The 25,003-nt window shown below is 42.7% G+C and overlaps 1 protein-coding gene across 1 annotated transcript in view; it reads left to right on the top strand.

The window, feature by feature from the left end:
• Stk4 (serine/threonine kinase 4) overlaps nt 1-25,003 on the top strand; it is a 91,557-nt gene that overhangs the window by 18,158 nt on the left and 48,396 nt on the right. The window contains exons 5-9 of the mRNA XM_041670351.1: nt 851-1,015; nt 7,278-7,445; nt 9,811-9,948; nt 10,921-11,049; nt 11,595-11,781. Of these exons, the coding sequence (XP_041526285.1) occupies nt 851-1,015; nt 7,278-7,445; nt 9,811-9,948; nt 10,921-11,049; nt 11,595-11,781 (787 nt within the window). The remainder of the gene's footprint in view (nt 1-850; nt 1,016-7,277; nt 7,446-9,810; nt 9,949-10,920; nt 11,050-11,594; nt 11,782-25,003) is intronic.

The following is a 25,003-nucleotide window of genomic DNA, read 5'->3' as shown; positions in this document are numbered from 1 at the left end:
TGCTTAGGATTTAGGTGTGATCTGCAGAGTCAGCATTTGATCTGATCAGAAGCCCTGTGCTCATCTTCAGCAGTCAGTCACTCTAGCCCAGTGGTTCACAACTCCCTAATGCTGCAACCCTTTAATATAGCTCCTCATGTTGTGCTGATTCCCAGCCATACAATTATCCCATTGCTACTCCATAATTGTAATTTCACTACTGTTATGAATCGTAATGTAAATATCTGATATGCGATTCCAAAGGGGTTGTGACCCACATTGTTCTAGAACTATTTCTTGGTGCTTGGGATACAAAAGTAAGCAATAAAAGACATTTTTTTTAATTTTATTTATTTATTATTTATTTATTATGTATACAATCTTCTGTCTGTATTCCTGAAGGCCAGAAGAGGGCGCCAGACCTCTTTACAGATGGTTGTGAGCCACCATGTGGTTGCTGGGAATTGAACTCAGGACCTTTGGAAGAGCAGGCAATGCTCTTAACCACTGAGCCATCTCTCCAGCCCTAAAAGACATTTTTTAATGGCGTGTGTGTCTGTATTAAGGAAGACTGCATAGTATGTCAGGTTGTCTCTGTGCTGACAAGATAAGGAAACAGAATGACCAGGCGTGGAGAAGGAAAGTCCTCTGCTGTTCTGATGAGTAGACAGACAGTGAAGAAAGCCGGAGTTCAGATGTGTGGATGAAGAGGAGAGCCATAAGGAAGAGGGAACAGGCAGGGAATCGGAGAGAGAGGGACCGGAGTGTGGCCAGAACAGCTGTGCGTCAGTTTGGGTGTAACTGCTCCCTTTTCTGATGTGTGGTGTGAACAGGGTTGGGACTTCTTACTGTTTGTTTGTTTGTTTTTTAGTTAACAGAAGATGAAATAGCTACAATATTGCAATCAACTCTTAAAGGTTTAGAATATCTTCATTTTATGAGAAAAATACACCGCGATATCAAAGCAGGAAATATTTTGCTGAACACAGAAGGCCATGCAAAGCTTGCAGATTTTGGAGTCGCAGGTCAACTTACAGTAAGTAGAAATGGTGACTGGTACCAGTACTTTAGGCTTCTTCTCCAGAAGGCAATTTCATTGAGTGGTTGATTTTATGTGTGTGTGTGTGTGTGTGTGTGTGTGTGTGTGTGTGTGTGTATGAGTGAGTGAGTGAGTGAGTGATATATGTTCATGTATATGCCTGTGAATATGCATGTGTGTATTTGTGTTGTCTGGAAGCCAGAGTCCATGTTGATTGTCTTTCTTAGTTAGTTGTTCTCCACTTTACTTTCTGAGACATGAGATACTGTCCTTCACTGACCTGGAGGTCATTGATGCAGATAGGGTGGCTGGCCAGTATGCTCCAGGAATCTGCCTGCCTCTGCCTCTGCCTCTCCAGTTTGGGATTGTAGGCGTGTGCTTTAGCATCTGGCTTCTTGTGTGGAGATGGAGAACTGTACTCAGGTTGTCATGTTTACATGCAAATGCTTTACCAACTGAGACATCATCCCAGCCCCTACTTACTTTAAAAAAGAAATACTTAATCTAATTGTGTTAATACCAATTTGTAGAATTTACAAGTAATTACCAGATAGCTAATAGGAGTTTTAGATCTTTTCTGGGGTTTGGGTTCATGGTTTAGCTTACATAAAAATGGAAACTCACTGGGGGGCTGGAGAGATGGCTCAGTGGTTAAGAGCACTGGCTGCTCTTCCAGAGGTCCTGAGTTCAATTCCCAGCATCCACATGGTGGCTCACAACCATCTGTAATGAGATCTGGCGCCCTCTTCTGGCATGCGGGCATACATGGAAGCAGAATGTTGTATACATAATAAATAAATAAAATCTTTAAAAAAAAATGGAAACTAACGTAAGACATGAATATTAATTTAATTCTAATGCATCAGGGACATAAAGGAAGACAGATTGGAGCAGGCTGCTTTCCTTCAGCAATGCAGAGAGCCCCAGCCTCCAGGCAGTTCAGTCACTGTGCTGGAAAAACTTCCGCTTGCTTCAGTGCTGTCTCTCGCTAGTGCTTGCCAGGGAAAAAGAAAGCTGTTCAAAACAGGAGGACTAGAATGGTCTGGCTTTGTAAAATAATCAGCTAAATGTAAATGTCTGTGCAGAAAAATATTCTATGTAGATCAACACAAGTCTCCAACAGTATCATGCTGAGGGTTTTCTTCGTGAATATTGAATGCTTCACCATCCCTTCTCCACAGCTACAAACTTTGTTTGTTTGTTTGTTTGAGACCAAGTTTCACTGTAGCCCTGACCAGGCTGGCCTTGATAGAGGTCTGCCTGTCTCTATCACCCAAGTACTGGAATTAAAGGCGTGCACCTGGCTCCTGTCCAACTTTTTAAGTAGGTGATGTCCAGTTTCTTTTGTCGGTTATGCTTCTGGTGCTGTAGCTAAGACATCATGACCTTGTGCAAGATTTTTATGTATTTAGTGGTTTTAGCTCTAACATTTGCTTTGAGATGAGTTAATTTTCATGCCTTGAGGTAAGTATCCAGATACATTCTTTTGTGTGTTGATAACTGGTCATTGACCATTTCAATCACTTGTTGCTAAACCTTAAGCTTTTCTTTTGTTGAATTACGTATTGGTAGTTGCTGGAGATGAGTCTGGGTTTATTTCTGGAACTTTGGTTATATTCTGTTGTCCTGTATGTAGGTCATTATGTCAGTACTTTACTGTCTTGACTTTTACAGCTCTGGTTAAACGTGAAACCTTCAGTTTTGTTCTCCTCTTTTAAAACTGTTTTGGTTCTTTTGGGATCCTGCATTTCTCTCTGAGTTTTAGATTAGTGGTTTATTTTTGTAAAAGAGATCATTGGGATTTTGGTAGATACTGCGTTGAGTCATAAGTCAGTTTTAAAATTACCATCTTATTATTAAACCATCTAATTCACATACCCAAAATGTTTTTGCACTTACTTATATCTTTCATTTACGCCAATATTATCATTCGTACAGTAAGCATTTTGCCTTAATTTGGCTAGTTCATTCTTTAGTGGTTTGTTCTTTTTGATACTATTTTAAGTAAAACACTCACACTTTGTTTTCAAATTGTTCATTGTTACTGCATGCGAGTGTGGTTGTTTTTTGTAGAGCTTTTTTTAAAAAATAAATCTTTATTATGTATACAGTGTTCTGCATGCATGTACGCTTGGACACAAGATCTCATTATAGATGGTTGTGAACCATGATGTGGTTGCTGGGAATTGAATTCAGGACCTCTGGAAGAGCAAGCAACCAATGCTTTTAACTGATCCAGACCTCTGGATCAGTTAAGTCCTACTGAGCTTGTTTATTGCTAGTTTTCATTTTTAAAAATTGTCTGTGTGGCCGGGTGGTGATGGCACGCGCCTTTAATTCCAGCACTCGGGAGGCAGAGTCAGGCGGATCTCTGTGAGTTCGAGGCCAGCCTGGTCTACAAAAGCTAGTTCCAGGACAGGGTCCAAAGCTAGAGAAACCCTGTCTCGAAAAACCAAAACAAAACAAAAAAAAAAACAAAAAAAAGAGAAAAAAATTGTGTGTGTGCAGATGTATGTGTACTTGAAAGTTCATGTGTGTGAATATAGTTTGTGAGGCCTTGCCTTCTACTTTGTTTAATGTTTAATACCGGGATATTTGTTATTCCTGGTGCATATACCAGCAGTTCTCTTGTCTCTACCTCCCATCATCTTCCACTGGGAGCACACGGATTACATATGCTCTACCAAGTGTAGCTTTCACTGGGTTGGAACTTGGGTCCTCCGGCACTTTACTGTCTCCAGCTTCTAATGATCACCCCCACCTCGAAAGAAACCCCTCAAACTTCTACAGTGAACATGTATTGTTTTGCTAAAGAGAACAAACCAGAAAGTTTTGTGTTTTTTGTTTGTCCATTTGTTTTTGGATTTAGAGTGCAGCTGTAGTCTGTAATGAGCCAGCTGGGCTTCCAGGACTGCTAGGTCGGGGTGACTTCACACTTAGCATAGAAATGCTCTAACATTGTTCTTGACTCACAGTGCTCCCCCAACTTCACTGTCAGTGGCCCTCAGTTTCTCTCTCTAGGGAGTACATGTCCAGTCTAATGTAGATCAAGCAAGGGAAGCCCTTTTTCTTCATGTGAGAGCTGCTTTGTTTTATTTTATATGGTTCATTTAAAAAAGGTTTTATTATTATTTTTTTATTTTTTTGAGACAGCGTCTCACCATAGCAAGTTTTGCCTGGAGATTGCTATATAGACCAGGCTGTCCTCGAACTTAGATTTGCTTGCTTCTTTCTCCCAAGTGCTAGGACTAAAGGCCAGTGCCACCACAGCTGTCTTACTTTTATTATTTTTGTTTATGTGCATGCATATATTCTGTATGGGTACATGCACCTGAGTGTAGGTACCCTTGGGAGGGAGGTCAAAGGTGTCAGAACTGTGTGGAGTTGGGGTTACAGGTGTTTGTGAGCTGCCTGATGTGGGTGCTGGCACCACACTCAGGTCCTCTGACAGAATAGGAAGTGCTCTTAATTGCTGAGCTCTTCCTCTAGCTATCCTTACTTTGTATATGTTGGTTTATTTTTGTGAAAGGGCTTTGCAGTGCAGCCATGGCTGGCGTGGGTCTCTTGGTTCCCTTGCTTCAGCCTCCCGATTCTGGGACTAGATAGATGCCTGTGCCGAGACGCCTAGCTTTGTGAACGCTTCAGAGTCCTTCAGTCCCGTGTTGTTGTGAGGTCCACTTTATCATCCTCAGTGCCAACAGTTTCTAAGCCATTTGGAAGGGTCTGTGCTCTCAGTTTTCTCAGTGACTGATTTGAGTCCTTTTGATGTCTGTTCAGCTAGTTGCTGCGTAGCCAGCCATCTGCTTCTCAGCTACAGAATTTTGTGGTTTCAGATGGTTCTGGGAAGAAGTGAAAATAAGATGTATTTGTCCCGTATGTCATCTTTAACAAAAATCTGTATTTAGTTTCTTTTTCTGCTTTGGAGACAGTCTTCTTTAGCCCAGGCTGTCCTTAGACTCCATCCCTCTGCCTCAGCCTTTCTGGTTAGCAGCACATGATTGGCTCTCGCCCAGTTTCTGGTGCAGCCTGGGTTTTCATGTGTGAATGCGCCATGATTCTTTGAACGACTCCTCCTTTTGTACACTGGGTGCTTGCTGATGTTGTTTTCATAGTTCCTACCACCACAAGACCCTTCTGTGCTAAACATCAGGATGCCTGTGTTTTAAAGCATTTCTTTGGTTTTGTCCTTGGGATAATGTCCTTTATGTTGTTTTCTTTTTTCTTTTTAAATATGTGGTCTTACTGTAGCCCTGGTTGGCCTGGAGCTTGCTGTGTAAAACAGGCTGACCTCAAACTCACATACACTCTTGCCTCTGCCATCCACGTGTGTGCATCGTCATTCTGGGATTTCTTCCCACCTTCTTAGGCACAGTCTCATCCTGTAGCTAAGATTGGCCTGGAATTCACTGCTGCCTGGTCTTGAAATTGTGACAGTCTTCCTGCCTCAATCTTTTGAGAGCATTTGGATTACAAGTGTGCAAGTGGAAACTGCACTTTCATTCCTGGCCAGACGTGAATATCACACAGAAACTATATTAAGTACAACACTGTTTGGCCAATAGCTTAGCCGTATTTCTAGCTAGCTCTTATATCTTAAATTAACCCATTTCTATTAATCTGTGCATCACCATGAGGGTGTGGCCTACTGCTAAGGTTCCTTTGGCAGCTACATGGCGTCTCCTGACTCTGCCTACTCTCTCTCTCTATCTCTTCCAGCCTAGCTATAATTCTGCCCTGCCATGGGCCAAAATAGATTCTTTATTAACCAATGGTAATAAAACATATTCATAGCATACAGAGGGGAATCCCACATCACAAGTGTGAACTAATACCCATTGAAAAAAATGTATTTATTGGTCACAAGAGATGGTTCAAGTGGTAAAAGCACAAGCTTACAAGCCTGACAGCCTGAATTCCATCCCTTGGATGTGTGTTTATGCACACATTCTTTCTCTCTCTCTCTCTCTCTCTCTCTCTCTCTCGAAGTGTGTTTATGCACACATTCTCTCTCTCTCTCTCTCTCTCTCTCTCTCACACACACACACACACACACACAGACATACACACCATACTTAAGTTTATTAGAAGCGTGGATACACGAATACACCCCCCCCCAGCACTAATAGGGTTTTTAGAAGGGTGAATACACACACACACACACACACACACGCACACACACACACACACACACACACAGAAATTTGTTAGAAGGGTTAACCCAGAACTAAGACATTGCTAAATTGTTAACTCCTTTGCTATGGTTGAAATGGCTCCCTTTGCTTTTTGCCTTCTACTTTGGTATGAGTTTAAAAAACACAGAAGTCTCAAATTTGTATTTTAAATATTTATTTTTGTGTGTGAGTGTGGGTGCCTGTGGAGGCCAGAAGGAGGCACTGGAGTTACAGGTGGTTGTGAACCACTCCACGTGGGTGCTGGGAGTCAAATTCAGGACCTCTTCCTCTTCCTCCTCTTCCTCCTCCTCTTCCTTCTTCTTGACAGGGTTTCTCTATATAATAGTCCTAGCTATCCTGGAACTCACTCTGCAGACCAGTCTGGCCTCAAATTCACTGAGATCCACCTGCCCTGCCTCCCAAGTACTGGGACTAAAGGTATGTGCTACCACCACCTGGCCTGATTTCTTTAGTGAGGTGTATCATTATGTCTCGGGTATTGCTTTTAGATATGTTTCAAGTACAAGCATTTTTAAAAACGTTTTTATTTGATCCTTTAGACTTTTAACAATATATTTCAATCATATTTTTACCCTTCCCTAATTCCTTCCAGTGTTGACTGAATTTTTCTGTCCTGCTCAGTTCCCACAATCATTAAGTCCCAAAGAAATCACACAGAGGTCTACATTAGTTATAAACTGATTGACCCATTAGCTCAGGCTTCTTATTAACTCTTATAACTTATATTAGCTCATTATTCTTGTCTATGTTAGCCACATGGCTCAGTACCTTTTTCAGCGAGGCAGTCACTTCTTGCTTCTTCTGTGTCTGGGCCAGGACTGTGGGCCAAGATTTCCTCTTCCCAGAATTCTCCTGTTCTCATTGACCCACCTCTACTTCTTGTCTGGTTTTCCTGCCTATACTTCCTGCCTTAATTAAATTTAAGCGAAAAGTAATTGGTCATTCTCATAATGTTTGTGCCACTCTTGTACTACAGGGCATAAGCAAAGCATTTTTTAATTTTCAAAGTGTTTTCTTTTTTCTCAGTAGTTTTCATGCTTCGTGTTGGTCTCCCCTTTCCATTTTAGGATACGATGGCAAAGAGGAATACAGTGATAGGAACACCGTTTTGGATGGCTCCTGAAGTGATTCAGGAAATTGGGTACAACTGCGTGGCAGACATCTGGTCTCTGGGAATAACTGCCATAGAAATGGCTGAAGGCAAGCCCCCATATGCCGATATCCATCCAATGCGGGTAAGGAAACAGCCAGGTGGATGATCAGTTACTGATTATCAATAGAAAGTTAGTGCAGCTTCCTTGGTTATATTCCAAACAAGAAGTGAGCTGATTTTATACCATGATAAATGCTACCATAGCTGATATTCTTCCCTGGCATTAAATCTGAATCAGTCATTAATCTGAATCTAGTCCATTCTGCATTCTAGAGTGTGCATCTTGATAGTCTCCTTGAAGGACATAGACGATAGAAATGTGTAGATCGACTTACATATTATATACATTATATACACTTTTGATAGCTTAGGCAACTACCTCTTTAGCTCTTCATTGAATCATTTTCCGTGGCTCCCCATCGGTCTCCCGGTGTCAGACCCCACCTACTGCAGTGTCTTCTTCAGTTGCACTGACAGCACCAACCACCCATTGGTTCACAGATTGCCTTTTTCATGCTTGGTCTCTGTAGCTGTTTTGGTTTGTGCATCCTCAGACTCTAAAAGGTGTCTGTGTTCTCTCCAGCCTGCATCCTGTGCCCACTTAACGTACGGCATTAATGGCTCACAGGCTGCACCTCCCCCAACCTTTCTCAGTGCCGATACCCTAAGAAGTTCCCAGGCTTTACTTATTCCAAGAACACACAGCTCTCTTGAAAGACCCCCAGTCCCAGAGGCTCCACAGCTTTCTTCACCCCCACACCGGTTTTTCATTGTCTTTAATTAACTCATTCTTTCACTAAAAGGCTTGAGATATTTTTAAAAAGTTTTGTATACTCAAAGACAAATTCCTTCCCTTTTTTTGTGGGACTGAAGAGTCAAGGAGGGGGGAGTTTATGTGGTCATTCTTTTAGATTTAAAAATACAGCATAAATTGTCTAATGCAGAGTTTATCTTTCATAAAGTAGGGGTTTCTATCATTTAAATTTCAACAATTAGTAGTCTTTATAAAGAAAGATTTATTATTTAATTATGTGGTACCCCAGAGGCCAGAAGAGGATGTCAGAGTCCCTGAAGCTGGAGTTGTAAGTGGTTGTGAACTGCCTGACATGGCTGCTGGGAGCTGATCAGCCCCTCTGGAAGAGCAGTATGTGATATTAACCACTGAGCAATCTCTCCAGCCCTTAGTAATAACTCCAGTCTTTGTAAAGTAGAATTTGATTGTGCTTTACTCTAATAGCTTGATTTTTAGTTTTTCTTTTCTGCGGAGTGAGGATTTGAGGGGCTGGAAAGATAGCGGCAGAGCTCCTGCTTGTCATCCCCAGTACCACACACACTCTGTCTTTCTCCTCACCCCCACGCCCCACACTCACACCTTCACACATGATTAAAAAAACGAAGATTAGTTGGACAGTGGTGGTGCACTCCTTTACCCCCAGCACTCGGGAGGCAGAGGCAGGAAGATTTCTGAGTTCAAGGCCAGCCTGTCTACAGTGTGAGTTCTAGGACAGGTACCAAAGCTTCACACAGAGACCCTGTCTCGAAAAAACCAAAAAAGAGAAAAACCAATGAAGATTAACGAATATCATTTGGTTTGGCTTGAGGCTGATAGCTCCCTTGTGACTTTCGGGACTTTGTTGATGATCCACAGTCATCGCTGACATGCGTTGGTGACTTTGAAGGAGGAGAGTTTAACAACCATGGGGCTAAAGTTGTCTTCAGGGTACAGGTACTCATAGGTGGTGTCTTTTCACATTGAAACCCACTTGATGTTGTTATCCCAAACTTGTATGAGGCTGAAGAGATGGCTCACTTGGTAAAGTGTTTGCCTTGCAAACTTGAGGACCTGAGTTCATTCTCTAGCATCGGTATGAAAAGCTATGTGTGATGATGTGTGTTTATAATCCTAGCACCGGGAGAGGAAGTCAGGCAGATTCCTAGGGCTCCATGGCTGGCTGGCCTGCCTAACCTAACCATTGAGTTCCCGGTCCCAGTGAGACTCAAAAACAAGATGGATGGTTCCTGAGGAGCCGCACTCTTGTTATTTTGTTACTAGTGGGGATTGAACTTGTCTCATTTATGTGAGGCCCCACTGAGCTACTGGCCCTCAGAAGTGACACTTGAGGTTGGTCCTTGACCTCCATGCATGCATGCACACATGCACTCATACCTGTGTGAACACGTGTATGACTACCACACACACATACACACACACAAGGAAAAAGTGGGGTTTTTTTTGTTTGTTTTTTTGAGGAGCATCATTAGGTTTAGAAGAGGGCTGCATGTAAGCGAGGGAGGGAAAGGGAAGAAGCAGGTCTCTGGTCTCTGTACTTCACGTGGACACGCTTTATGTTTGGGTAGAAACATAGAGTAGAAAGTCATCTTACCAAACAGATGTAGTTGTTTGTATTGGACTGTCATTTTCATTTTATCTATTTTTTTTAAACTAGGCAATATTCATGATTCCTACAAACCCTCCTCCCACCTTCCGTAAGCCAGAGCTGTGGTCAGACAATTTCATGGATTTTGTGAAGCAGTGTCTGGTAAAAAGCCCTGATCAGAGAGCTACAGCCACTCAGCTCCTGCAGGTATGTGTCACCTCTCTGTGCTGTCTCACACTGCTAAGTCACTGGCTTGGACATAGGAATGAGGTATAAGGTATTCCGTGCTGCCAGGGAAGTTTAAAACTTGAACAGAAGGACGTAGAAAATATTTAACTTGAAGAACATAGTGGTAACAAAAGGAAGTGTATCATGAATGAGTTTAGAATTAAGAGCAGTAAGAAGCTCAGAAACATTTCTCCCACCAGGAAGAACAGTAGGTGGGTAATAGCTCAAGACTGGTGTCAAGTCATAATAGGCCAGATGTGCGAGTGTCCGGGAAGAGTGGAAGGAAATGACATTGAGTACTTTGCAAGTACAGAGAACAATGTGATGTGGCGTTCTTGCTCTTCTAAGGGTGTGGCCAAACCTGCCCAGATGAAATGACGGAGACCGAGGTTTATGGAAGAGCCTCTGTTCTGCTGTCCCACCACGTGCTGAAGCACCCTTCCAGCCTTTAGAGTACTTAACAAAGGCTTGGAGACCTTTGCCCTGTTGGTGATGGGAAGCAGGGATGTACTGTCCCTGCAAGGAGGAAACATGGGTTACTGCCAGACTAAGTTTGGATATATAGGCAACTCCTGCAAAGAATTTCTCTATGTAACTTTAGCTGCCAGGGTTTCTTGTTGCTCCACAAAGGCAGGAAAAACATAAGATGGGGCTGGTAAGGTCTCGGAGAGTAAAGGTGCCTGCTCCAGGTCTGCATCCTGAATTCAGACATTGGGACTGATGTAGTGGAGACTGACCCTTTCAATGAAGTAAAGAAGAAAAGGACCTCAAGGTGAGACAGAGAGCAATGGCACAGGTCCAAATGGTCATCTGTCTCCTTAGGGTCATGAAGTGGGTGTGAAGAGAAAAATTAGACCACTGATTCATATGACAAATGGGGCCAGGTTTCTACCATGTGCCATGCACTGTTTGAAAATAGACTTGTATCTCTTGTTCTCCGTTTTACTTAAGCACCCATTTGTCAAAAGTGCCAAAGGAGTGTCGATATTGCGAGACTTAATCAACGAAGCCATGGATGTGAAACTGAAGCGCCAGGAAGCTCAGCAGCGGGAAGTGGACCAGGATGATGACGAAAACTCAGTGAGTGGCAGGCGTTGTGGTGGCTTCAGGAGTAACTGCTTGTTAGGTCATGATGCCCAGCGCTTTGTCCCAAGTCTCATTCAGTGTTGCTGGACCCTGGATGGGTCTGTGCCACTCGAGACACTTACGTTTGACTATTTTGCCCCCATATTTTTTTTTCCCAGTTTATCTTTTTTAGAGGGAGGCAGGGGAGTTATCTCCCAACTTGGAGGGTTGGTTTTCCCAAGCTCTTTTAAAATTTTCATGCTGTATTCTGGAGTCACTCACAACCTTTTAGATTCCAGGGGTACTTGTGTCTGTGCTGCTGGAAATCGAATGAGAAGGAAGGGAAGAAGGTCCTTTAGGTTAGATACGCAGTTGTCACATGGTGACTTTGGGATCATCTCTGGTTAAATACTTGCTTCTCAGTTCCTAAGGTATGTATACAGCCTGGAGAAGTATCAAATCCAGAAAAACTTTTGCATCAAGATGAGTAACAATAGCTCAGAAAATTTAAGATCTTTTAAACAATTAGCTCCAGGTTGAATTTTTTTGTTCATTTGCAGGAGGAAGATGAAATGGATTCTGGCACAATGGTTCGAGCTGCTGGTGATGAGATGGGCACTGTCCGGGTAGCCAGTACAATGAGTGATGGAGCCAACACTATGATTGAGCACAATGACACATTGCCATCACAGCTGGGCACCATGGTGATCAACACGGAGGATGAGGAGGAGGAAGGAACGATGAAAAGTGAGGCTCTGTCACCTAACTGATGAGATAGAGGTTCTCCTGGCTCATGTGGTCTTAGTCCTGGGCTTGTTCTGTCGCCATAGCTAAGTGCCTTACTGGAAGCGATCTGCTCAGTAGGTTGTGTTTGGAGGACTGTGAGGAGCAGGGGCTGTGGAAGGATTTGCTTTTGAACCCCAGTGGCTATTCTCTTACTGACCATTGTCACTGAAGGGTTCTCCTGAAGGAGGGCATATACGTTGTTTTCATACATAATTCATCTCCGTTAGTAATGAAATTTGACGTGCTGTACATATCTACAATCCATTTTCATGATAGTGTCTGTTTAACCAAGACAGTCAGTCAAAGATGATTGAGCAGGTTTAAAAATCCTGTCACATCTCCTCAAAAGAATCCTCCCCCATCCCTGCTGTTTCTTTTCTTCTTTCTCCTTTCCTTCCTTTCCTACTCTCTTTATCTCTCCCTTTTACTTTGCTGGTTATTAAACCCTTGAGCCTCACACATGCTAGGTAAGCACTCTGCCACCGAACTGCACCCCTACCACTGCTCTGTCTTTTGAGACAGGGTCTTGTATGTTGCCTGGTTTTCTTTCTCTCAAACTTCTGGGTTCAAGCTGTTACCTGTGGTCAGAGTCTAGGCCTGGTGTCTCCAGGCTTTTGCCATTGTGTTCAGGAATGAGATAAAAGCCCACATAGATTGCAGAGTAGCATGGCAGCTGTTTAGGCAGAGCACAGGTCAGATACACTGCAGGAGAGAGGTAGGCCATAGAAGGCACAGGTCAGAATACACTGCAGGAGAGCGGTAGGCCGTAGAAGGCACAGTTACTGCCTCAGGCTTCTTTCTGTGGGAGCCTAGAGGAAGGAGGGCCTGGTTTCTAGGGAAGTAGTTTGGGTGGTTCTGTTATGATTGATAGATTCGTTTATATGATCATTTCCCCCTACTGTGCATGTGTCTTTCTCTAATGCTGAGTTATAGGGGAGTCTTGCCTCCCTAAAAGTTCATTTGAGGACACTCTTGTGCCTGGCTGTGCATGAATCTAAAACTGGTGCAGGCCAGATTTGCAATTTCTTGTCTTGTGCTTGGACATGAGAAAAATATGGCTGCATAGTGTTTGTCTAAGTTTGATGGTTGTCAAGGGGAGGAGAAACCTATTCCATTGTTCAGAGTAGGGTGTGTGTACCCTGGTCAGATGGGGTCTAAGTTGCTAGCAGGTTGCTCGGTGCATTTTGCAGAGAGGGGTGCGTGTGAATAGCAAGTGCAGGTAAAGGGCCTACCCAGGCTGCCAAGTGAAACGAAATGGAGTCCAGGCTACTAAACTCTTTCTAGTACTTGCCTGCCTCTAAGTGCTTCTCTTGCCTCAGCCTCCCAAGTAGCTAGGATTATAGATGTGTGCTACAGACCTGGGTTTGCCTTCCTCTTTCCTGCCTGATCCTTCCTGTGACTGGCCTCATTCCTGTGTTCGGCTCCTCACTTAAGAGTCTTGCATGCTACCTTTTAGTACCTTGAGCTTATAGGCCAACTCACAGAGGGAATAATTTGAGAGCACAAAATATTGACTGAGGAGGATAGGTTCAATTTAGCCTAAACTTTGCATCAGTTTAAAGACCTGGGTCTTGTTGGTTATCTTCTTTTCTTCCCGTTAACTCTCCACCCCATGCTAGGGGTCCAGTTCTGGGCTCCACATGTGCTGGTCTACTGCTGAGCTCACCTCAGCCTCCACTTAGAGTACTTAAGCCTTTCTTGTAACTCAGGGAAGGGCAAACCAGTCCCTAGGCCCATCTAGTTGGTTCCCTGCTTTTGGTGGTAAGGCTCAGCTGCAGCACTGCCACAGCCGTTCCACTGCTTTGGTGCCTCTGTACTGAAAGGCTGCTGCCTCCAAGGCCTAAACTATCTTCTGTCTGCTCCTGTACAGACAGAGGAAAAGTTTGTTTTCTAGTAGAACACTGGGTTTGATCTCTAGGGAGGGGGCACAATTAGAAAAACAAAAAGATGTCCAAGCAGACCTGGGGCTTTAAACCTAAGTGGAGAGGCCAGGCTGTACTGGAATGGCTTCCCTGTAGGATCTGGATTTCCAGCAGTGGCTGGCTGCAGACTGGAGAGGTGGAGAACTGGATAGTGCTCAGTTCCCACAGCTGGATGTCACAACAGTCCCAGGCTGGCCCCGAGGGCCTGGAAGGTTCCTAGAGACTTGTTGGTCTTTAGTCCATGTTGAAAAACCCAAGAAATTGGAGTCTGATGCCGGTGAGGGGTGGCAGTGATAGTGACTGCAGCAGCAGTGGGGACAGACGGGTGTGCCAGTAAGAAGCAGAGACAGGCTGGCAAGAAGACTGCTTTCCCCTCAGACCTTTCTGTGTTGGGCTGTCGGGTGGTGCCGTTTCCTTCAGTCAGTCCTTTTCGTAAATGCCATCACTGACAGACTCACTGTTGTATCTCTTAGTTGATCCCAGATGCCGCCAAGTTTAGTGAATGAAATGTGTTCTAATACCGGGACAAGCTGAGGGTGTTGTCAGAGTACAGTAGAGGGTCTTTAACTTGTGCTGGGGCTCCTTATAGAGCAGCTGCAAGCTTGGCAGCAGGCAGGTGGAGGTACTCTGGCAGAGGGAGCACTTTACACAAGAGCTTCACCAAGAGCTTGGTGAGTTGAGGAGCTCAGGTAGCCTTGTGTATCAGGCTTTTAAAAAGTTCAGATCTGGGGCTGGAGAGATCGCCCTGCAGTTAAAAGCATTTTCTGTTTTCCCAGTACCCATATCAGGTGGTTCCAGCTTCATGGGATCAGTAGCCTTTTTGGATGTTGCAGACACCTGTAGTCACACATAAATAGACCTCTTGCTATGTACACATAATTAAAACTTAAAAGAAAAGGTCAAGCCGGGTGGTGATGGTGCATGCCTTAAATCCCAGCACTTGGGAGGCAGAGACAGGTAGATCTCTGTGAGTTCAAGGTCAGCCTGATCTACAGAGAGAGTTCTTGGACAGGCTCCAAAGCTATACAAAAAACCCTATCTCAACAAAAACAAAAACAAAAAACAAAACAAAAAAGGGGCAAACCTTTGACCCAGTAAATTCCACTATTAGTAAACAGGCCCAAGAAAATAATTAAAAATAATAGATAAATTATATTCAAGAATTTTTTCAAACATGATTTTTATAGATAGAATACTGTATATACAAAAACATTAGTTACAGTCCCAGTCCTTAGTTGAAATCTGAAGAGAGAGGACGTTAGCTAATTGTACTTGTCTGAAAACATATTGGTAATTTTTGTTAGCTTGTAGAATACATGCAGGGCAGGGAAGACTCACCTGTTATTTTTAAATGAGGATTCTAGTAGAATTTCTCTTGATCTCAAAAATCAAGGTCAAATTCCTGTGTTGGAATTGTTGTATTTCTTCTATGCCAGCAGAGGGAGCTCTGTAATAGGCTGTGAATTGAAATTGTGTTCCCATTCATGTTGTCAAGCCAAAGATATCCTTTCTTTTTGGATCAAGGATATATTTATTATATATGTATCTTTAAGTATACATGTATATTTTATTTTATGTGTTTGGGTGTTTTGTCTGTGTATGTATATCTGTGCACATGTGTGCCTAGCACCTGCAGGGATTAGAAAAGGTTATTGAATCTCTTAGAACTGTAGTTACTTTGAACTACCACATAGGTTCTGAGAGTTGAACCTTATTCCTCTAGAAGCCAGTGCTGTTAACTGCTCGGTCATCTCTCCCTTCTCACCTTTATTTTGAGCCTGTTTGGAGTTACCATAGCAACACTAGGGCGTTGCCTTTATTTCATTTAGTTAGGAGATTGGACACTTGGCAGAGCTGAAGTCTGAGTCAGCCAGCGCACCTCAGCACAGTGTCTTTCCTTCCGAGATCTCTTGCAGGCTCTGGTTGGAATTGGTCTTGTTATTCTTCAGCATGGTGCCACACATAGCTTTTTAAAATAGCGTCAGTCTACGTGGTCTTAACCAAATAATGGAATAAAATTTCAAAACAAAATAGCTCGTGCAGAACTTATTTTGGGGGAGTTATACTATGTATAAAAACAAGTGTTAAAGATACTTTATAGCCATTTGTTGTTTGGTACATCCTGGTTTTGGTTTTGGAAGTGAAGCAGCTGGAACCTCTGGCCTCGTGCATGTCGGGTGTGCAGTGCTAAGCTGCACAGCGCCTCACTTTAATCTGCCTTATGTTTATATTTAAAGCAGAAAGGGTCATGAGTAACCTTTTACTGATTGCAGAATTTCTTTGTATTTGGAAATTGACTTTTTTGGCATATGGATTGTGCAGTGTAATTATTTTATCCTAGCTCATGGCTCTTGCTCTTAGCTTGGCAACTTTTTTTTTTTTTTTTTTTTTTTTTGGTTTTTCGAGACAGGGTTTCTCTGTAGCTTTGGAGCCTGTCCTGGAACTAGCTCTTGTAGACCAGGCTGGCCTCAAACCCACAGAGATCCGCCTGCCTCTGCCTCCCGAGTGCTGGGATTAAAGGCGTGCGCCATCACCACCCGGTCTTGGCAACTTTCTTAATAACTGTAGTTTTCATGACATCAGATTGTTCTGAATTTTCTCATACTGTATAATTTTTGTGTTCTTTAAGAAATATCTTTTTACCTAGATATGTTTCAACAATAGTTGTAAAGTTTTACTATTCACAGTTGTTCTTTATATATCATGAGTTTCTTTTTGTTTATACTGTGAGCTATAGTCATCTGCTCTGTTCTTTCCATTTGAAAACCTTATTTCTCCACCACATCCAATTGTGTGATCAGTCACCTTTCCATGTCTTCTGTGACCATTATCTAAAATAGATTCCTTGTTCCTTCTTACTTTTCTTTTTTTAAAATATCTATCTATCTATCTATCTATCTATCTATCTATTTATTTATTTATTTATTATGTATACAATATTCTGTCTGTGTGTGTGCCTGAAGGCCAGAAGAGGGCACCAGACCTCATTACAGATGGTTGTGAGCCACCATGTGGTTGTTGGGAATTGAACTCAGGACCTTTGGAAGAGCAGGCAATATTCTTAACCACTGAGCCATCTCTCCAGCCCTCCTTCTTACTTTTCTTTACAGTACAGATTGCTCCTTGAAAAATCTCATGTCAATATCAGGATCAGTGTATCAAATTTTGCAGAATACCACTGGAATTTTACTTGATTGCTCTGAATGCATAATCTATTTAGTCAGGCAGAGTTAGTGTCTCTTCAGTATAAATTCTGTCAACAAACAGTTACTTGGTTTATCTGTCATATCTGTAGAAACTTTATTCACAGACATGCTCTATATCAGTATGTGTATGTGTGTGTGTCTGTATTTTCTTTCTTTCTTTTTTTTTTTTTTTTTTTGAGGAGGCCTTTTTATATAGCTCACGCTGGTGTCAGCTTTCAATCTTCCTGCTTCAGACCTCGTGAGCACTGCAACTGTGGGTGTGTACTCTCATACCTAGCAGTTCTTCTGTGTGTGTTTGCTCGTGTGTAGGTCAGAGGTCAACCTCAGGTACTGTTTCTTTTAAAAATATTTTATTTTTAGTATTTGAAATTAAGTGTAGGGCTGGAGAGATGGCTCAGTGGTTAAGAGCATTGCCTGCTCTTCCAAAGGTCATGAGTTCAACTCCCGGCAACCACATGGTGGCTCACAACCATCTGTAACGAGGTCTGCTGTCCTCTTCTGGTCTGCAAACACACACAGATTGAATATTGTATACATAATAAATAAATATTTAAAAAAAAAAAAAAAAAAAAAAAGAAATTAAGTGTATATGTGTGGGTATGCGCATTTGTACAGATGCCCCAGGAAGTCAGCGACTTGGATCCCCTGGAGCTGGAGGTACAGGTGTTTGGTTTTAAGTCACCTGATATAAGGACCAAACATGGATCCTCTGAAAGAACAGAACATGCTCTTAACTGTTGAGCCGTCTCTCCAGCCCCATCTTGTTGTTTTAAGACTGATTCTCTCATTGGCCTAGAATTCAGCCAGTAGGCCAGGCTGGTTGGCCCCTAAGCCCGGGGGTTCTGTGGTCTCTTCTGAGGTCACATACCTGCACAGTGCCTGGCTGTTTCCTGTGAGTTCCAGGGATTCAGCTCAGGTTCTTGTCCTTGCTTGGCAAGCACTTAACTGATTGAGCTGCTTCCTCAGCCAGCCTACCACATTAAAATAGTCTATTAAGCTATTAAATTTATTTTCAAAAATTACCCTTTTGTTGATTATGTGTATGTGTGTACATGCACACATGTGGAGGTCAGAGGACAACGTGTAGTAGTTGGCTCTCTTCCCCACCATGTGGGTCTGGGCATCGACATGAGGCTTGTGGCAAGTGTCTTTTCACTGAGCTCCAGATCTTCTGTTTTCAATGCTGGGGTTTTGTTTTTTGTTTTACTTTTATAGATGATTTGTTGATGTTTTTCGGTGGTTGCTTTATTCATTATCCTATGAGATTTGAAATTTGTAAGTTTCCTTTTTTATTTTTTACAGAGAAGGTCTTGTCTGTGAATTATAACTTTAGTTTTTTCCCTTTTTGATCCATGCGCCCTTTTTTCTGGTTCATTCAGATTTCTAGTACAGTTAGAGCTGGTGTAACCCTGTTTGATTTTCTTGCTTACGAGTCTGATTACCAGTAGCTTTTCCCTTAGCTCTAATTCAGTATCACTCCATTATCTATGTGGTATGTGTGGTCTTTGTTTGTTTCCTTCTCGTTCACCCTGTGGTGCCAGGCATTGACTTCAGGGACCTCATCACACTGCTCAGGCGGTCTTCGTGGAGCTACATCCCAACCTCAGATAACCATTTTATCGGTTAGAAACAGAGTTTCATTCACTATGTATCTCCCGCCAGCAGCCTGGAACTTGCCATGTAACCCAGGCTGGCCTCAAATTCAAAGTCCCCTTGCCTCTACTTCTTGAATTCTGGAATTATAAGCATGTGCCACTATGCCTACAAATTATTCAGAAGCACTTTTTTTTTTTTAAAACTACACGTGTGAAATTTTAAAACTGCCCATTTCAATTACGGAGAATTGAGGTTGAAAACATGGTCTACATGGTAATAGTTCTTTGGTACTTTTTGAGACATTTGTGGCTTGGCATATTTGTTGTGGATTTTTGTCAAATAGTCTCTGTGTGCTTAAACAAGATCGTATTTTCTTCTTTTGAAGATGTTTAAAAGCTCTGTGTATGTGTGCCGTAAGCCATGTGTGGAAATTAGAGGTTCTGAGAATTCAGCTTAGGTCAATAGGCTTGCATAGCAAGTACCTTTACCTAGTGGGTCATCTTGCTAACCCAAGAGTGTGTGTTTTCTAGTTGTTTGTTACAGGAATTTATATCTAGTAAACTTAATTTGTTAATTACCTTTAAATAGCTCATTCTCCACCAATTTTTGCTACTTGATTTTTCAGAGATAAAAGTAAACAGCAATAACAGAAAAATTTGGAAGAAGGGTATTGGTCTGTTTTGTACAACCATATACCGTAGCAGTTTCGTGCTTTTGCCCTGTACGAGGAAATGACAGGTCTGAAAGGTAATGGATTTCTGTCTGCTGAAGACTTGACACCAGTGCCTCTCCCTCTCAGTGCTCGTGGTGCCTGTCCAGGATGTGCATATAAGCTGCTCTCTCCTCCTCTCCAGGCTGATTTGCGGTGGAGGTAGAAGGTGAAATAGTATTTGCTGTGTTCTCGTCCTTGGCTTAGGCCTTTCCAGTCAGACCCTCTGAAGTGAGGGGAGTGAGGTGATTTCTTCTTAAAATTTGCACTTAATTCCCAGTATTCTAACTTGTCCCCTAGAGCCATAGCTACACTATGTCTCTTTGAGACAGAACTCCAAAGCATAGCGGCCTGGCTAAGTTCAGGAGGCTCTGTGTCTGTGTCTGAGGCATCTGTTGTTGCTGTGTTTCCTCCTTTAGAGCCACAGGCCGGGCTCTTGTTGAAAAGATCTCATTCTATCACTGTCAGGCACACAGTCAGCTGCGTAAGAGAGGGACTCTTGACTTGCGGCCCATGTCTTTCCACCTGCGCTGTCTGAAGGAAGTCCTTGTGTTGTCCTCATCCGTCTGTCTTGGATGTAGCACCAGCAACCTTGGTAATTAGAATGTCAGCCCTCCACGTGTCTTAGCACCCCTTTTACAACAGGAGCTTCATTGTCTAGTTTCTGATCGCCTCAAAACGCATCAGCGAGAACTCAGTGCTGGCACCACAGAAGGTTCTGGATAGCCGAGCTGTTACATGCAGCAGAGTGAAAAGCTGTAGCGTTTACTTGCGCTGCTGCTGCGTTTCTGAAGGAGGGAGGATGAAAGAAAAACCGTGGAGTGATTTTTGGAATCAGCCTTTGGCTTGGAGTATATTTCTGGTGTCCTAGGTGGGGCCGTTCCCCTTTTGACCCTCAGTTTCTTAAACTTTTAGAAAAATAGGGCACAAAAAGTTTTATTTTGTAGTTTTGCCAAACTAATTAATATAAGGTGCTACATGTATAACACTTAGTGTCTAAATGCTCAAAGATGAAAGTACTATAATAGCATTTATTTATTCAGAGAGGGGAAAGAGAGAGAGAGAGATTGATTCCCTGGCAGTAAGATGATAAGATGATAGCTATTTTAAGAACTAGTTAAACAATTCAATACACAAGATGGCAGATTTAAAGAAGGCCGGCCTTTGGGTCCCACGAGCCTTCTTCTTTTATGAGGCTTCTAACCCTCATTTTAGCACTGGCATTCATTACTGGCCGCCTTCATTCCTATCCCTGAAAGGCAATCTCCCGGGGAACTGCTTTTTTATGAGACGCTCCCTCCTGGGTGAGCTTTACAATAGAAAAGTAGACATCTTGGCACTTAAACTTTTCTCACAGTTTCACAAATAGCTCAAGGTCATCCTTGCAGAATGGAGACTAACTCCTAATTGTTTGTGCAGTTACTCTTATTGTGTCCACATGTCGGGCTCACTTTTATCTTTGGAAACCATTAACATTCTTCATTTCTTTGGGATGAGCCAGAAAACACAGACTCTTGGTGCCTGAATATTCATTCAGAGAGCCCAGCCAGACCACATGCGAGGATGTGAAAGACCAGGTCTCCATGTGACCTGGGCGATGGCCTCAAGGCTGTATTTTTTGGAATATAAGTTACTCCAGTGTGGTTCTGATGGTCAAAGGAGAGCCAAGATTTTCCCAAAGAGGGCAGTGGTGCAATAGTAGCGAGAGGAAAGGAGAGTGAACCCAGAAGCTTGGCTTTGGCTGTTGGTGTAAGAGGTGTGGGTAGATCAGCTTGGTCCAATGGTACTGTACCTCCAGTGCCCTTAAGACTCTTCTTGCTTAGAAAGAAGTGGAGATATGCTCTCCAATCTACAAGGGGAAGCAGATGATTTTCTGTAAATATGTCTCTTCTAAGAGGTGACAATTTCAGTATTTGTTAAAAACGGTTTTCTGTAATGCACAGGGACCAGCTGGCACATTTGCTGCTGACAAAGAACTCCCAGGTTAAATGTGAGATGGTGTCTCAGTATCACTACCTAGAGTGCTCATGCTGCCACTGTGCTTTCCAGTCCTGCGCATGTGTAGAACATACCCAGATCCTGGCACTTGGCAGTGATTAGCTGAGGAGAAAGGCCCTCTGCATATGAAGATCACAAAAACTCGATGAAAGGCTGGCGAGTTACAGAAAAGGTTAAAGGGTTTGTGAGAAGAATGGTTAAGACTTTAATTACGATGGCCAGCAGAGAATACTCCAGGCAGGTGCACAGCCAGAAAGGTGGGCAGTGTATATTGAATATTGAGGTTGGCCAAAGCAGATGTAGGCATTGCTCAGCTTTTAAAAGGACTTTGAGGACCCACATATGAAGTTTGAACTTGACACTGTTGTTAAGGGGGTGTTCGAAGACACTCTGGCCGGAAAGGGAAGACACTGTCTCAGGAGATTCTTGCAATACCAAGGTGTGGATCATCCTTTTCTGGTGGCTGTCCCTAGCTGGGAGGCCTTGGAATTTAGAGCTAGATCTCTCCTGTAATCTATAAGCAGCTCATGGGCATCAGGTGGCTTGCGAGCCACTGTCTAAAAAGCAGTTCAGATCATACAGATGCATCTGCTCAGGCTGTTTACTAGGAAGAACGTTTTTCTGGGCTCCAGGGCATCTCACAACCTGTGGTTCTTAGTGGTTTCAAGAACATTTTAAAGTTTATGGTTACATAGACTTTATGTGATTCAGTGACTTGATACATCTGAAACTCATAGATGCCCCTTAACAGAAACAAAACCCAGAAACCACAATACAATAAATATTAGATTAAAAAAAAAAAAAACAAGCCGGGCGGTGGTGGCGCACGCCTTTAATCCCAGCACTCGGGAGGCAGAGGCAGGCGGATCTCTGTGAGTTCGAGACCAGCCTGGTCTACAAGAGCTAGTTCCAGGACAGGCTCCAAAACCACAGAGAAACCCTGTCTCGAAAAAACCAAAAAAAAAAAAAAAAAAAAAAAAAAAACAAATCAAACCCACTATGATGCGTTTACATTATAGCACATTATTTTAAAACAGAGGGAAACACTGAGGCATTGCTGGAGTTTTTGTCTTGCAAATATTTATGCATGGAGCCCAGAAGAAAATGTAGGCTTGTGCCCAGTTTCTTACTTTGAGCAGAATTAATTACTGTTTAGATAAAAACAACTATTGTGGGAATTAAGGAAAGGCTAGGTTGACCATTGTGGGTTAGTTAGTTTGACAGTGAGGGCTTGGGATGGAAGGGTCATCAAGTTTGAGGTCTGATAGATGTTATTCCAAAGGATATGTAGGCTCCAATTTTTGGTTAAACTCATTTCTAGCATGCCCATCCCGGCATTATTTTATAGTTCTTAGAAACCCAGAATAAGAGCACATCATAAAGGAAGGTCTTCTTGATTTATTTCAAGATTGAGTTATTAACATAGTTTATGTACCATTTTATGGGTCATAAATTTATGGAGTTTTCTCATTTAGAGTATACAGTGATTTTTAGTATGTTTGCAGTTTTGCAACCACCACCAGTATTTAATTTTTAAAGTTTTGTTATTTTAAACTGGGATATAATTCGTAAAGTTTACCATTTTAAAGCATACATTCCAGGGGCTGGAGAGATGATGGCTCAGAGGTTAATAGCACTGGCTGCTGCTCTTCCAGAGCTCTTGAGTTCAATTCCCAGCAACCACATGGTGGCTCATCTATAGTGGGATCTGATGCCCTCTTCTGGTATAAAGGTGTAGATGCAGATAGAGAACGCACATAAAAATTTAAAAAAGCATTCAGTTTCATAGATTTTCTTTTTAGTATATTGACAAAGTATTACAAGAATAATGACTTCTAAATTCTAGACATTTTGATCACTTCCAAAGAAATACTCATTCCATTGTCAGTTACTTCTTCCCCTTCCACAATCAACCATTTATCTACTTTCTGTCTCTGGATTTGCCTGTTCTGGATATTTAATGTAAATGGATTCAGACAGTATATTTCTCTCTTGGTCTGGCATTTTTTGTTTTGTATAATTCTTTCAAGATTTATCCATGTTTCAGTGTTTATCAATGTTATATATAGTACATATAATAATTTGATAATTATATATAATAAACTTTCATTGATATATGTGAACATGCTTGTCTGTGTGTGTGTGTGAGTGTGTGCGTGTGTTTGTGTAAGTAGGCCAGAGGTTAACACTAGGATTCTGCCTTGGTTTCTCTCTACTTATACTTACTGAGCTCATGGGTTTGACTCAGCTAGCTGGCTAGTGAGCTGCAGGGACCTGCCTGTTCTCCTGTCCTGTGTTGGGATACAGATTGGTGATTGGTGCTGCTGTACCCATCTTTCTTACGTGGGTGCTGAGGATCTGAGCTCATGTCTTCACGCTTCTAAAGTAAGCACTTTACCAACTGAGCCATCTCTCCAGCCTTAGTCTCTCAAGTTTTTATTGCTGAATAAGTTTCCTGTGTGTAGTTAATAACACACGCTTGGCTCATATCTTTTGCTTTTCTGTAACACTTTTCAGGAGGAAGACAGGGACAAGGCACAGGTGCTCGTCGTTTCCCTCCCTTGCCTTTGCATTTAGACAGGTTGTCCATTCAGTCTATAAGTGGGGCTTACAGAGAAGGAGGCTATCATAGTGTACGAGTACATTGATGTCCTGCATCGGATGAAAGAATCAAAGCAAGATGTGGCTGTTTTAATGGTTTGTCCAATCCATTCTCCCTCTGGCTTCAGGTTTCCTGTATTATCATCCATCTGAATGTGTTCATTTCCTGTGATACATCTGAAAAAATACTCTTGTTCACATTGAAACAAAACATCCCCTGACCAGCTGCAGGCCTGCGAGTGGGAGAGGACAGGACAGCCTAGCCTTTAATTACTGGGAGTGATCCTCTTCTGCTTTTCAACTCTGACAGGCTGCTTCTCAGCACTTGATCATCTAGCTCAAGGTTGCTGAAAGAATGGTTCAAAGAGAAGGGTCCTGGGAAAATTCCGTTCACTCGCTCTTTCCTCACCCAGCTTAATGGCAGTGCTAACATGCCAAGAATCTTCATTTTGGTTTTAGAGAGCTCACTATATGAGGTACAGCTCGCCAGGCTTAAAACCTGATGACTGACATTCACATTGGTCCTTGTCAGAGCTATAAAATCTCAGGCAAATGTCTCATTTGCAAAGCAGGAGTCACTGTAGTAATAGGGACGGTGGGGCTGCATCCCCAGCACCCGGCCGCCCCTACGGCTAGCTTTACCCAAAATAATTACACGGACACTGTATTCTTTTAAATACTGCTCGGCCCTTTAGCTCTAGCACTTACAGGCTAATTCTCACATCCCGATCAACCCATCTCTAATAATCTGTGAGAACCAGTCTTACCGGGAAGATTCTAGCCTATGTCCATCCTGGGTCGGAGCTTCATCGCGGGAGCGGGGCATGGCATCTCTCTCAGGCCTGACCTCACTTCCTCTTCCTCCCAGCGTTCTGTTCTGTTTACTCCTCCCACCTATCTTCTAACTAATAAAATGGGCCAAGGCAGTTCCTTTATTAGCCAATGACCTTCCTCCATCAAGTCACAATCCTCCAAAAGATTCTGCAAGGATTTGATGAAAATCATTCATGCTAAGTGTGGCACTGGGCAGGTGTCTAGTATGTACAAGTCTTCTTTGTTCGTACCTTCTGTGGTGGTCAGGAAGTAGGGATAAAAGTCGTGGGGAAAACCCCAAACACAGGTGTTTAGCAACAGTGTTGCTTGAATTTGCA

This window comes from Microtus oregoni, unplaced genomic scaffold, assembly GCF_018167655.1.
Source record: "Microtus oregoni isolate MIOR12 unplaced genomic scaffold, Mior012 000020F_ref0000438, whole genome shotgun sequence".
In the NCBI taxonomy this organism is placed as follows: Eukaryota; Metazoa; Chordata; class Mammalia; order Rodentia; family Cricetidae; genus Microtus; species Microtus oregoni.
Note: the sequence above shows the minus strand (reverse complement) of the source record. Positions and strands in the feature narration are given on the sequence as shown.